Source organism: Sparus aurata, chromosome 12 (assembly GCF_900880675.1).
Source record: "Sparus aurata chromosome 12, fSpaAur1.1, whole genome shotgun sequence".
NCBI classification, from domain to species: Eukaryota; Metazoa; Chordata; class Actinopteri; order Spariformes; family Sparidae; genus Sparus; species Sparus aurata.
The window spans coordinates 20,393,063-20,407,847 of NC_044198.1; the positions used below are offsets into that span (position 1 = coordinate 20,393,063).

The window sequence follows — 14,785 nt, forward strand, 5'->3', positions numbered from 1 at the left end:
GTCGTGAAAGTGTTGTGAATGTGACTGCTTTCAAAAATGTTAACAGTGTTGGAAGGATTTAAAAACCTGCTGTCAGCCTTTATGCCAGGGCAAGTTTTAATTACACGCGCGGAAGTAGTTATGACAGATACAGCCGAGTTTGAGGGGCAAATCCGACTGATTTCATGTGCGTAGGTCTGTTTACGTGTCATTTGTAGTGGAGCACAACCCATGGAAACAGTTGATGTCATATGTTTTCCACTGTAGTCACCAGCCAGTGTGATCTGAGACACTGCATTACCAACAGGAAGGGATTTAAAGTCCGAATATCTCCGCCAAAAAGCAATTAGTAAAATGTAAAGCGGCATGTGAATCCTGTGTAACAGTTGTACTATAAGGTAAGGAAAACCTTACACCAGACACCAAAGTATGACTCTGATGAAATCGCTTATATAACTTCACTGTATACATTCGTCAGGGTTCTGTTGGCGCAATTAGAAGTAGGAGACTGGGTGTGTGTGTGTGTGTGTGTGTGTGTGTCGCGCTTACATCCTGCATCTGGCACCGTTTCAAAATCCGCCCACGCTTTGTTTTTGCATTCTGCACTCTCACGGCTCTGCTAATCGTATGCAAAAAACAGTTCCACGCTCACAGCACACATACAGCGCCGAGCGTTTTCAGGTTAATCTTTTAGTGTTTTGTCCATGTGTGCCGTAGGCGATGCTGAATTGGATATTGAATCAAAGCATGCTGCCGTTACCTCCTCTGAATGACCAACGGTCGTTTCAGTGGAGTTTCGGTGTTTTGAATGAGAAATGTGTCCTGTATTTTGACTTTCTCCTATCATTCGTCAACTTGTCTTGGTGCTGCAGAATGGACGACGCAGAGGCTTGCTTCATTCTGAGCAGCCGTAACGAGGTGGATCGCATGGCTGCGGTAAGAACCACAGTCACACAACGCTGAATTCAACTCACTGTGAGTTGTGAACTGTCATCCATTTGTTTACAGGAGCTCAACTCATTAATGCTGTCAGTCATCAGGACAATTACCGACTGATTAGACACGATTAATGAGGGAATGCAGGAGTGAGGATGCTTTATCTTCCACTGTTTTCCCCCTCAGGACCATCAGACCATCCTGAGAGCCTGGGCAGTGAAGGACTTCGCTCCAAACTGTCCCCTTTATGTCCAGATACTCAAACCTGAAAATAAGTTCCACGTGAAATTTGCAGGTGAGAGTTTGTCAACGGAACTTGCTTTTTGGCAGAGAGTTAGATGTCGAGCAAAGCAAATTTGGTCGCCCGAGGTTATAAACGACACGGAATTATCAGCAACTCTGCAATTCATCGTACTTCTGCGGATTCTCAGAGCGCCTTTCAGCCTTTTGTTTTGTTTTTTCCAGAATCGCTCTTGCGGCCATCGCCGCTATCTGCCAAAGCGAGCAACTAGCTGGCGAGCTAAGTTTAGCGCTTAGCTTCAAACTTGAGAGGGAGGTAGAGTTCTCTGCATTTCACCCTCGGGCCAGAAAGCAAAAAAGACCGAGAAAATGTGTTTTCTACTAAACACATGATAACTTCTACGTCGCGTAAAGCCCCTCTGATCGTTTGCTCCCTTTTCAGATCATGTCGTGTGTGAGGAGGAGTTCAAATACGCCATGCTGGCCCTCAACTGTGTGTGTCCAGCCACCTCCACCTTGGTCACGCTCCTTGTGCACACCTCCCGCGGAAGGTCAGTCATCTTGCAACAGCCAGGCCTGGCCTCCTCTGGCTGTTTTGATTTCTCCTCAGTGTGATCGCAAAGTTCAAATGTCTTCACGTGTCCATCGCTGCTGATATATAAATATATATATAGTTATATACATCTTCCACCAAAGCGGCACGGAGAGGTGAATGAATCCCACGGAGAGAAAAAAGTTAATTGTGGGAAACAGCAGGAGGCAGGGAGAGTGCATTAGACCAGACCCTAAAAAAGGACTTTTTTGGATTTGTCCTCTGTAAAGCGGTGTGAAAAGCTCCGCGGTGGGAAATGATTTTTCACAGCACGATGCGGATCACTTTTAAAAGCTGATGTCAGTGGCTGAGGGGGAAACTGAATTACAGGGGGAATCAATGGACTGCAGCTTTCACTGTGCTCCTGACAGCTCTTTGAAAACTGAAGCTTTGTGTATTTTCATTAGACAAAGGGCATACCGGCTGCGAGGTTGCACTCAGTGGCCGCAAAGATGTACATGAACGCGTTTGCGTATATGTTTCTGTTGCATGTGTGGGTGTCTGAGTGCACGGAGACGCGCAGCTCATTAAGGATGCTCAGTGGGAAAGGGTCCAGGAGATATTGATAATCATGAGCATAATGTTTTGGTCTTGCGTAAAAAAAAAAAAAAAAGATAAATAAATACAACGTTGAAGCCACGCGGAGTGAAATACGGTTTGTGAGCCATCTTGTGTAAATGATTATAAGTACAGAGAAACAGGGATGTTAACTACTACCTTGGGGTTGTTCTGAGCATCTCTCGTAGCCCATTAGACTCTGCGAAAGTGCTCGAGCAATTACTGTAATTACCAGAAGTCATTACAAAGGGCATATTAGACCCGAGCAGACTGACTGACAGATGGATCAAGCTGGCACCGGAGAACCCAGGAGACCCAGCACGACTCCGCGGGGCAGGAGGGAGATGGAGAGTTTTGCAAATGATGCTCACGAAAAACAGGGTGTCGCTGTTCAGGTTTGTGTCAAGACTGTTAAAAAAAAAAAGGTATCAGGCTTTCTGTCGTATGTTTGATTGTGTTTTTTCCCCCCCCCTCGCTGAACGCAGAGAAGGACAACAGTCTCCGGAGCAGTGGCAGAGGATGTACGGGTGTTGCTCCGGCAACGAGGTCTACCACATCAGAGTGTGCGACAGCAAGTTCTTCGGGGAGTACAACGGCAAAAGCTTCACATACGCCTCCTTCCACGCTCACAAGAAGTGAGTTGGCATGGAAAAGCTTGCAGCGTGTCGACTGACAGGTTGACAATACGCCAGGTGTCGCCAGCTTGCCCGTCCGACCCGGTATCGTCTTGTTGACAGCAGCGTTAGTGCACTGCTGCTGTGTCTCATCCCAGTTTGACAAATGCAAAAAGAACGACATCCGACTTTCCTATGTGTGTCCTGTTAAAATGTAATGCCAAATATGTTGCAGCCTACAAAACCACTTTTATCCACAGACCTTATTTCAGGCATTTAACAAAAAAAAAAAAAGATCCATTGACTTTGAGACGAGGGAACCAGAAGTGCACAATGCGGACTCATTTTAGGTTCAGGTTTTAGGACACTCTCTTCTTATATACCCCCCTTTATAGCTCTTCCTGCTGTAAATATAATGATAGGTGTGTGCTAACAGCAGGTGTGTGACCTGCAGGTACGGCGTTTGCCTGATCGGTATAAAGAGGGAGGAGAACAAGAGCATCCTGCTGAACCCTGGCCCGCGCCACATCATGGCCGCCACAGACACCTGCTACTACATCAACATCACCAAGGAGGAGAACTCCGCCTTCATCTTCAACCAGGAGGAGAGGAAGGGCCGTCCTGCCGGGGGCCTCTACGACGGACCCTCGCAGCTCCCCGTGCACAGTATCATCGCCAGCATGGGTGAGAGAGGATGCAGAGTGTGACCTCGTTGATGAATTTGTATCGACTGTAGAGACACCGGCCGTTTATCTGTGATTTAAAAAAACTCAGCTGAATGTGATTTACAGGCACGGTTGCCATGGATCTTCAGAATACGAGCCCACCTGACCCCTCAGGCATCAAACTGGTCCCACCTACAGTGAACGGGACCGGGGGCCGCCGGCCAAGCATCGCTCCAGTGCAGGAGATCGCCGACTCCTCCTCAATCTTGCCGTGCGACCTCCTCAGCGACCAATCAGAAGATGACTCTGTCTTCATAGACGAGAAAGGCCACTCTTCTACCGAGTAAGGCTTCTGTTTCTTTCATAAATACTCTTCTTTAAAAGAGTTTAAAAACCTAACCATAAAGACGCAGAGCAAATTACACAGGCTATGAATTAATATAAACTGAAATGGCACTCAGTAGAGCGCAAACCTCCGCTCTGGACACCAAATTGTTCTCAATAATAGATACTGGCAACCTTATTATGCGTGAATGCTTTCATTATAACACTCATGCATTATTCACTGAGAAACTAACCAAAAAGCTGAAGAACGCCCATGTTAAAGAAAGTGAGAATAAATTCCTGGATCTGTCTGAGACTCGTCTTCCATCCAAGTTTGGGGGAATCCATTCATTAGTAATTGTGTAATAATCCTTCCGCCAAACCAGCCAACCAACAAACTGATACCGGTGAGAACATAACTTCCTCGGTGGAGTTAAAAAGTCCTGTCCTGAAAACTACTTTTGTGAACTGCAAATGTGGTTTTATAAGATCACATGAAGCAACAGTTACACTTACTTATCGGGATCCTAAATGACCCTGAAATTATAGACAGGTTGTCTGTTTCTTCCAGTGACGAACAGTAGGTACAAATCTGATGTACTTCTACTTTACATGACTGTTTCTGTCACACATTACTTCATACTCCTCACACTTAAGTGCATTTCAGAGGAAAGTACTGCGGCTTTACTTAACAGCTACAGTTACTTGTTTCTTTGCAGTTAGAGAAGATTTTCTACGCGATTTACGATCTTTTTCTTTTTAAATGTGAAATGTGATACATTTAATTTTAAAAGCAGAAAATAGTTCAAACTAGCTCCAGAAGCAGTTTTGCTTATTTTACTGGTAATACATCTGTACTTATTGTAGAATTGCTGATGACGTTGTCTACTACTTGTACTAGTGTGTTACTTTTACATACTGTCTCCATATTTTGATGGTCTTTTATCTTTTGTACTGCCGTTCAGTTTTGACAGCCGATTTAATCATTGTTTCACTGCAGACTGAACTTAATCTAATTGAAACCACAGTCAGTTAATATATGCTAAACCTGCAAGATGCAAATCAAGCGGGCAATCACACATAATCCAAATGAGTCTGGCTTATTTACCATTATGCAACCTCCCCAAATATCAGACGAAAGCAAAACAAAATATCTTTATTACTTGTTAGCATTTCATGAATAATTTACCTGGCATCCAGTCTAATGCTAATTCCCACGCTTATGAAAGGAATCAAGTGAACTGTGCATACATATATACGAACGCCAGCTTTACCCTTTTTTATGTAGAAGAGGAAATTGAAACCGACAAATGTTTTTACACACAGTATGTTTCCGTGAGATGTGTCATTCATGCTTTTTGGACTCGTCGTCAGGTACGTGAAAGGTTATCCCCCCAACTCTCCGTACATTGGGAGCTCGCCCACCTTGTGCCATCTGTCTGCTGAAAAAGCCCCGTTCTGCTGCCTACGACTCGACCAGGTAGGCAGCCGCCGTTCCTCCAACTTAGTCACTCGATTACTTACTGCCTGCATCCCTCCTTCCCCTCCTCTCTGCGTCCTTCACTCACAGAAAAAAAAATACCTGTCTGATTTTTTTCAATTTTTTTTCCCCGTCTGTTTCCTGCGCAGGGCTGCAGGCACAACAGTTTCGAGGATGCGAAGGCTTACGGTTTCAAAAACAAGCTCATCATCGTGTCCGCCGAGACGGCCGGGAACGGCCTCTATAACTTCATTGTGCCTCTCAGAGCTTATTACAGACCCAGGAAAGAACTCAACCCCATTGTCTTGCTGTTGGATAACCCGTGAGTTCACCTGAACAAACACACACACACACACACTTCTTTTCTCTCTCCACTTCACTTTCGACGCGTCACGCTGGGAAAACGTTATGTATGCTAAAAGCTCACGTCAGCCCGGCACTTAGGACAAGGCTGTGGAGGTGGCACTCCATTGTGGGCCCTGACGTTGGGTTACTGCTGCTGCTCACAGTGACGGACTGTTTTGAGCGACAAAGAAAATTAAAAAAAAACGCTGCACCCGGTTAGCTCCAGACAGTAACCATAGCAACTTCCTTTGCCTTGAACCTGAATGATATATATTGCTACAAGGGGGAGAAAAAAAAAAGAGAAGAAAAATCATTTCTTTGGCGAACACCGAGCATGCTTTCATTGACAACCCTGATGCGTCCCTTTTCAGCCCCCACATGCGAAGCTCTCAGGACTCTCATGAAAAACGTGCACGTAACAATAATCCCCCCCTCCCACCCGTGCAACTCGCTCTTCCACCCTTCCTATCACTTTTGCGCACACACACAAACACACAAATGCAAACACCCACACACTTGGAAACGCAATTCAGGCACTTACGACAGCCTTGGGTCTCTAGTCAGCAGGACTGGGCAGATGCAGAAAGTAACATTCTGTCAGGGGTGCAGTTTGATGACAGGCTGCAGTAAAGCGACTGAATCCCACAGCTGAGAGACGCACTGAGTAGTGACGCCAGCCATCACATTAAAATTACATTTACTGTGCAGTTCAAGCAAATACAAATAAGAAAACAGCAGAATTAAGATTATAAACACCACAAAGCTGCAGTTTAGTCTCATTCATTCCTCTTTTATTCATAACCAAGGCCTTTCGAGTAAGTGGCCGACTTAACCGTTTGAACTTAAGAAGGAGAATTAATCCGCCAATCCCAACAGTGGTGTTTTTGATGATTGTAATTACCTGCCATTATCTTCTAAACCCTGAAATCTGTACAACCTAAGCTAAAAAGGTTATGTGACTCAGTAAATAATAATAAAACTATTCAAATAATGTGACAACAAAAAAAAATGACAGAACATATAAAAACATTGTATTCAATAAAAACAAAGCTTGATCCAACATCTTTAAATGTAGACAGATGAGCACATTTCTCAACAGTCCACAACTTATTTGAACAATGTTGTAATGTTTGTTTTTGAGAATTGTTGATTGATTGATGGAGTTGAACTAAAATTGGTATTTTTGCCTATTGTGATGTAATTTCTTGGAGAAACTTGAAATGCTCACAACCGTTTTATCTCTCAGTCTCGTCAGCCTTTAATTCCGCGACTTCTGTGACTGCGTCACCGTGTCACACATTTGCATATTTTAAGGCCATATTTACGATAGAAGTGAAGCTTACTGGAATCTGACACAGCAGAGCCACCCGGAGACAAGGTGAGCGGGGCTGGCTCAGGCGTGTGTGAGCGGACCAATCAGAGCAGACTGGGTATTCAGGAGGAGCGGCCTTAAAGAGACAGGTGCTAAAACCTGGACAGTATGAGAAAACTAATGTTTGAGCATTACAGCAAGTAAACCTATTCTAGTAGCAACCCAAAATAAAATGATGAACCTGAAAGTGAGCATCGATATGTCTCCTTTGAGTGATTCTTGGGTGAATTGCCAATTTTCCTCTGGCATTGTCCATGTTTAAATGAATTTCTTACCAAGCAGAGCGATGCTTTGTGTGTTTTTTAGTAAACAGTGCCACGGCAAACTAAAGTGAATCATCCCGTGTTTCTTGCAGGCCAGATAATCACTTCCTGGAGGCCATCTGCTGCTTTCCTATGGTCTACTACATGGCCGGGACCATAGACAAGTAGGGTTTTCATGATTATCCTATTCATTATATTGATTTTCTCATGAAAATTTACTGAAGAGGAGTTTGCTCCTCTCTGTGATTTAATTGGATGTGCTGTGCGCCCCAGGTAAATTGGTTGGCTGCTATAAATCTCTGTGTGTGTGTGTGTTTGTTTCAGTTTAGACAGCCTGTTGCAGTGTGGCATTATCTACGCCGATAACTTGGTTGTTGTGGACAAAGAGAGTACGATGAGTGCCGAGGAGGACTACATGGCCGACGCCAAAACTATAGTCAATGTGCAGACGATGTTCAGGTAATTAGATAGATAGATAGATAGATAGATATAGATAGAATTACTTTAATGATCCCAGACTGGGAAATTATTTTGTTACAGCAGTAGTGGGTCCGCAAATAAAACATTTCATACATAAATAGAATCCAATATATACATAGTGTATATATACAGTGCACAGTGTGCTATAAACAGTAAACAATAATAATATATACAACAAAACAAAATATGCAAAATATACTATAACAATAATAATATATACAACAAAACAGTAGAGAGACCAGAGTTCTCTGTCAGGCAGAGGTGAGAGAGTTGTTGTATAAAGTGATGGATTGTGGCAGGAAAGATTTCTTGTATCTATTGCTACGACAGCGAAGCTGAAGCAGTCTTCCGGAGAAGGTGCTCCGCTGTCTGACCAGTGTGAGTTGGAGAGGGTGGAGAGGATTATCCATGAATCAGTTCCAATTAATCAGGATTTTATCAGAATGTGTTTTGCATATTCTTAATGACATCTTTAAATTTTTCAACATTGATTTATTGTGAAATCACTGTGTGTGTGTGTGTGTGTGTACGAGCCTAAAAGACTGCGATATTCAGCCTCATCCTCGTTAATTTCCCTCCTTTTTGTAATGAGTTTCTTTAATGTCGCCGCCTTCTCTCTGGTTCCAGGTTGTTTCCCAGCCTCAGTATCATCACAGAGCTTACTCATCCATCCAACATGCGGTTCATGCAGTTCAGAGCAAAGGACTGCTATTCACTCGCCCTCTCCAAGCTGGAGAAGGTAGGACATAACAAGGAGGCTCACAGTGAAGGGGGTTTAGAATGAATCATGCACAGAGAATATGTAAATCATACTACTTTTCTCCTGTAGCTTGTGTAAACTAACCTGTCTTCACGCTGTTGTCATGTATTTTCATCTGCCCATCCTCAGAAAAGAGTTTTAAATGCTGTTGACCCTGGCTCTCACCCACAGAAAGAGCGTGATAAAGGTTCCAACTTGGCCTTCATGTTTCGCCTCCCCTTCGCTGCCGGCAGAGTGTTCAGTATTAGCATGCTGGACACCCTGCTGTATCAGGTTGGTACACACCTACAGCTAAGAACCTCAAACGACTCCTTTTTTTTTTTTTAAATACCAGCCGGTGAAAGAAATGAATGTTTCTCATGTGTCAGCGGTGGAATAGTATCACCTGAAGAAACACAGCAGCGTTACCATCATACAGCTAAAGTGCCCTCTTGTGTTCAGTCTTTGATAGAAAACTCCCTCGCTGTCCAGTTATGAAAGTGTATTTTTTCTTCCATGACAGTCTTTTGTGAAGGACTACATGATCCTCATTGCGAGGCTGCTGCTGGGGCTGGACACCACTCCAGGATCAGGATACCTCTGTGCTGTGAGTTACGGAGAAGAGGCAGGAAAATGATCTGACAAAACGCCCCGCTCCGGTTTATCTGACTAATCGTTTGCCCGTCTATCTCTCGTTCCAGATGAAAGTAAAAGAGGAGGATCTGTGGATCAGCACTTACGGCAGACTGTTCCAGAAGCTCTGCTCCTCCAGCGCTGAAATTCCTATCGGGATCTATCGGACAGAGTCCCATATTTTCTCGACTTCTGAGGTGAGATCTCAGAGATGATAGCGCAAATTGATTAAAAACTAAAATGCAAGGCCGTGTTTATCACAACTAAGCCTGTAATCTCTCGTTTGCAGCAGAATCTTGATGTGTACAGAGTAAATAACAAGACTGAACCAACCAGAATGTTTGTTTACAATAACGACCGGATAAATTTGAGTAACTGTCAAATTCATAAACCTTTTTCACATCAACCATTTTGACATGCAAACAGTAGGTGAACAACATGTCAGAATGTCTGCTGTGAAAAAGGTCTATTCCCTAAATTAGTTAAACTTTAACCCGCTGGTGGTAGTCTGTATGTAGCCTCTGGGGACCATGAACGTCTGGACAAAATTTTGTGGCTATCCATTCCTTGACCAAAGTGGGTCGTCCGTCCAACAGTTCCATCCCTAAAAACCAACGTCCACAGCTGTTTACCTCACCTTGGACTAATTCTTTCGGTTTCTCCGACTTTTATCGCGATGAGCAGTCCCAGGTGTCGGTCAGCGTTGACGACTGCGAGGACACGAAGGACAGGGGCGACGAGCCTCGCGGCAATGAGCAGTCCGATCACCCGCTGCTGAGGAAGAAGAGCATGCAGTGGGCGCGGCGGCTGAGTAAGAAAAGCGTGAGGTGGCAGGGAGTGAACCGGGACTCCAGCAAGGACCACGCCCAGCGCATCGCCCAGCAGCGCCTCAACCTCTACCGCCGCTCCGAGAGGGAGGAGCTGTCCGAGCTCGTCCGCAACCGCATGAGGCACCTGGGCCTCCCGACGTCTGGATATGGTGAGGATAGACACAGCTTTCACTGAGACTCGTGTGTTCTTTTGCTTAAAAGGTTGTGTTTTTTGTTTTTTTGTCTTAACTGCTGCTTTTAGAAGACCTAACAAATCTAACAGCCAGTGACGTCATGAACAGAGTCAATCTGGGATATCTACAGGGTAAGAATTCAACTTACAGATGGCAGATCACAGCACTGTCATACAGATTTGGCTATCCCAGCTTGCTGACTGTGGCGATGTTTCTGTTTCAGACGAGCAGAATGATCACCAGAACACTCTGTCCTACGTCCTCATCAACCCGTCGCCTGACACCAGGCTGGAGCTCAATGACATTGTGTAAGTGTTACTCATTGAGTTCCTCCTGTTGTGTGTATGTGTGTTGATCAGTACAACACCCGAAGGACAGGGGTCGCAAAAAGCTCTGCGCAAATAACAAGCAATCTGGTCCCTTGGTGTCTAAAAGGTGGCAGTGGTAATAAAACCCACAGCCACCCACTGATTCTAATCAAAATGTTAGATGAATAAAAACCATTGGACCGAAAAAAAAAAACAGGGTGAAGTGAGAGTCACTGATCAGGGAGGGAAACAGAATGGATAGAAACTGACCAAAAGGAAGAAATCTCACACACACACACTCAACTCAGATTTTCCACCCAAACAGAAAACGCAGAGAGCCGACTGACGGTGTCGACTCCCTGAAAACACACAAGCAGCCGAGCAGGAGAACTGCAGCCCTCTTATTAAAGTCTCCCAACAGACTGCTTGCAGCCAGCTGAGGGAGAACACCACAGCTGCACCCGGTCGCTTCTGATTACCTGTGACCTGGATTGCTTGAGAAATCCCCGTTCAGTTCACATCAGGACCTGAGGGAATCTCCGATCTGTCCATAACAGAAGATAATATGTCAACATTGTGTTTACAGCTCCCATTAACCTCGTTCCAGCCCTTCGATCACTTAGTTAGTAGCCCATTCACACACAGCACAAAAAAATGCTCTTATATCATAAAAAAGTTTGGACCCAGGCTGTGTACGTAGAAGAGAATGTGCACGTATGAGAATCAACTGAACGCCCACTCCTAACATGCTTTTTTACCTGTACTTCTTTTTATTCAATGTTTAATTTTCAGTTGTGAAAAGTGACAAAACATGCATTGTTTAACACACTTCCTTGTTTACATTGTTCTGACATAGGGAATGTAAGAGTCCGCCCCACCTCGGCACTTCACTTCTTAGCAAATCTGTGCCCTTCTGAGAAAGTAGCTGTATGTCTGCTGCTGCTGCAAAAAAAAAAAAAATCACATAATACTGCTGTGCAAAAGAGACCCAGACACTTTTGCATTGTGTTGTTTTGAAAAAAAATAAATAATACGCACTTAGAGAGAAACATGATTTCCAACACAACAGCTGAGCGAGCGAGGCACCCATGGTATCCGAGGTATCCATGGCGACGGCTATGTCCTGGTCGCGGTGGAGAGTGGCGAGTGCATCGCACAGTTTACTTGTTTATTTAGCTCCTGAGTGCCTTACGTGGCTCGGAGAGTGTGAAATCAGTGAGGAGTTTGTGAGGAGGGAGCCGTCCGAGAATTTGCCTGAACGTCTGAGCCCCAACGTGGCAAAGTCTTCACAAGTGATGCTTATCAAAGCCCCTCATCTGCTCTTTGTCTCTCTCTCTCTCTCAGGTACCTGATCCGTTCGGACCCTCTGGCTCACGTCCCGGAGGAGCCGCCGCTCCACAGCAGCAGCCTGAAAGAGAGACGCGAGTCCAGCACAGACGCAAGAGAGGACACCCAGCTCTGATAGCATGCTGACCTTCACTGCTTCACTCCTTTTTGAATCATCCCCCCTTCAGCCGTCACGGGGGGGTTTGGGGGTCTGGCTGCATCTGTGCAGGTCCGACGTGAAAGAGGACAATTTGTGCTGCGATGTTTCCTGCAGTGTACAACTGTATTATACCAGTGCCTATGACATTTGACATGTCATCCGTGGCGTTTTCATCCTCTCGCCACAGCCAGTGTGTGTAAGAAAAGTGTATTCATGTCTGTGAACGCTCTCTCAGATGAGCAGCCGTGGACAAGCTCGCCCATGTGTTAATTTAGCTCCAGGTCCGGTCGATCGCACCGATTCCAATCTGATTCACCAAATTAAGGAGGGAGGATCACAGGATGACCCCTCTGGTATTCATTGAATCTGCATCTAAAAATCTGCGTTTTGTTTATGCACTTTTGAATTATGGCTCCACTCAGGAAAAGTGCAGGTCGACCATCCAGATCAGAAATCAGATGCACATATTCTAAATTTCCCCAGAGCCGTGCACTCATCACATGAAATCAAAACCTTACATCCAACACTATGTGACTTATATAAAATATGTGCATTAAAGCTTTCAAAAGCTTATTTTTGTAGCTGAACACATAGAAGTATTTATTCAGTGGTGTAGAGGTCTTAATTAGTAAGTTATGTACAAACTATGATGGTTACCGTAAATGTTCACTTCCGTACAATTCTTAGTTTGGACGAGGTCTTTGCACCACGATAGCTTAGTTCAACCCTTTAAACAGGACGTGTCATATCTTCAGTACAGTGCCATAAAAGTATTTATTTGACGATTTGTAACATAGTAACAAGAAAACCTGATTTTACCTTCAGCACTGCTCGGTGGAAAGAGTTTGCTTACTGATTAATCAGCATTTTGTGTGGCTGTTTCGTTTCGAAGGTACGTATTTCTAAAAATGCTACACAGGAATTTTTGACTTTCACTCTCTGACTTCGTACATAATTGAATGTTGAAATATATTTGTACTTGAGTTTCATTTCATTTTGAGTCGCACATTAAAGTGCTGTATGATGAAGCAAGGACACTGGAGCAGCAGTTTGTTGCCTTCGTATCGCTACAAGAGCGGCAGTTTAAGGGGATGGTTTGTTGTGTGTTGAGTTGTAGGAAGATCAGTATCAAATATCACTCAATCGCTAACCTGGTTCTGTCGAAAAGTCACGCAACATCCCACCAGCACCTTAATAATTATCAACAACATGTAAAGCAATAACAGTTTTGACGTTTTGATGTATTGTGTTGCAGTGTTTAGCATGCTAATAGGCTAGCCCAATAGACTCACCCTTCACAGCAGTAACAGTTATAAGCATATTTTGCGACACGATGTTCATTTTAACTGAAAACATTTTTAAATCGTGACGATTCGACAGTTTTTAGGAACCAAATCTGTTCTTACATCTGGAGAAGAAGATCTGTATAATCTCTGCAGCACCGCAGCGCTTCATCATAATGCTGTTTTGTCGCATATGTTGGCTTTATCCAAAAAGATTGCAGCTTCTTGGATCTTTTTTTTCTGCCAGATGCAGCAGTCAAGTTAGAGATTTAAATTGTTCTCTCATTCGCTCGTGATATTCTTTCCTCAGGCTTTCAGTTTCTCTGAGTGCCACTTGGCGAACTGCCTTTAACTCAAGAGAGGCCTTTGGCACTCAGTCATAAAGGACTGATTGATGGAGCTCAGCAGAGATGTTTGTCTCTCTGGCTGCAGGTTTTTACCTTCATCGCAAAGAAATCCTAAAAATGTCTGTTTGCGATGTCAGTGGGTTCAACGATTGTTAGTCTCTCGCTCACCTGGCTGAGGATGGGTTTCGGCGTCTGTATGAAACGCAGCTCTGCGCAAAAAAACATACAAACCTAATAAAAGAAAAGGTGAAATCATCCGTCGAAGAAAATGAGATGTCGGTGGAAAACAAGCGAGAGAGACAAGTGGAGAGAAGTGATGATGCGGAACGAGGAGGTGGCCCGGGAGCTGCGTGACTTTAAGTAACACATGAGTCACATTCTTGGCAGTCAAGACCGGAGAAGAGGTCTTACCAGACAACTGAAGTGGAGACACCTGTGTGGTTTAACTGTGGGTGGAGGGACCTGAGATATTGGATGTGGAAGAGTAAACAGCGAGAGAGAGAAAAGCGTTATGATTTGTAAGAGTAGGTTGTGTCTGAAATCACCACCTGGGGCCACCTGGGGCCGCGGCACGCACACCGGCCCCGCTAACAAGTGTTTGCACACGTTGATGGAAAAGAGCCGTGGCGAAATGGCCATGATCAATATTTCTATCAGTGAGTCACTGACAGTGTGACAATGCGATCCACCTACACTACAGAGCGTTAACACCTGAGTCTGTAGCTCCTCTCTGCTGTCTGCTCCACAATTTTTTTAAGTTTCTCTTCGGTGTACAGTCACGATTTTCGAAGCAGCCACAACAGGCAGCTGTTTTCAACTGGGAAAAAAAAGTCTGAAAAAAAAAAATTCCCACTGAATAGTACGTGCTCATCGCCAAACAGCAGGCAGACAGACAGAATTAGAGACTAGTTGCTGAACACAGTGGAGCAAACAGAGAGGGATTGTTGGATTCGTGGCAGAAAACACGACCGAAATGAATAATTATGGTGCACAATGAGCAAATGTGTGCAAACAAGTCCCCCTTATCTGTCCCTCAGACTTGTTTCCGCTTTGCCCAAGGGTCCAAATAAATCTGTTATTGCTATTATGTTTTATATTTATTTCAATTATCAATTTAAATAAAGATTTTTTTGGGTGA

General features: G+C 44.3%; 1 protein-coding gene across 5 annotated transcripts in view; it reads left to right on the forward strand.

Moving 5' to 3' along the window:
• Positions 1-14,785, forward strand: part of kcnt1a (potassium sodium-activated channel subfamily T member 1a) — a 36,881-nt gene extending 22,096 nt beyond the window's left edge. For 2 of the 5 annotated variants that reach the window (XM_030436485.1, XM_030436487.1), the window contains 18 exons: positions 852-915; positions 1,102-1,210; positions 1,598-1,706; positions 2,791-2,940; positions 3,374-3,603; positions 3,711-3,927; positions 5,283-5,388; positions 5,538-5,710; positions 7,461-7,532; positions 7,693-7,827; positions 8,476-8,587; positions 8,738-8,881; positions 9,111-9,194; positions 9,289-9,417; positions 9,905-10,199; positions 10,292-10,354; positions 10,447-10,531; positions 11,876-14,785. In XM_030436485.1, the coding sequence (XP_030292345.1) occupies positions 852-915; positions 1,102-1,210; positions 1,598-1,706; positions 2,791-2,940; positions 3,374-3,603; positions 3,711-3,927; positions 5,283-5,388; positions 5,538-5,710; positions 7,461-7,532; positions 7,693-7,827; positions 8,476-8,587; positions 8,738-8,881; positions 9,111-9,194; positions 9,289-9,417; positions 9,905-10,199; positions 10,292-10,354; positions 10,447-10,531; positions 11,876-11,993 (2,395 nt within the window). In that variant the 3' untranslated portion in view covers positions 11,994-14,785. Of the gene's footprint in view, positions 1-842; positions 916-1,101; positions 1,211-1,597; positions 1,707-2,790; positions 2,941-3,373; positions 3,604-3,710; positions 3,928-5,282; positions 5,389-5,537; positions 5,711-7,460; positions 7,533-7,692; positions 7,828-8,475; positions 8,588-8,737; positions 8,882-9,110; positions 9,195-9,288; positions 9,418-9,904; positions 10,200-10,291; positions 10,355-10,446; positions 10,532-11,875 lie in introns of all 5 variants that reach the window. The other 3 variants (XM_030436483.1, XM_030436484.1, XM_030436486.1) reach the window with 3 other exon arrangements.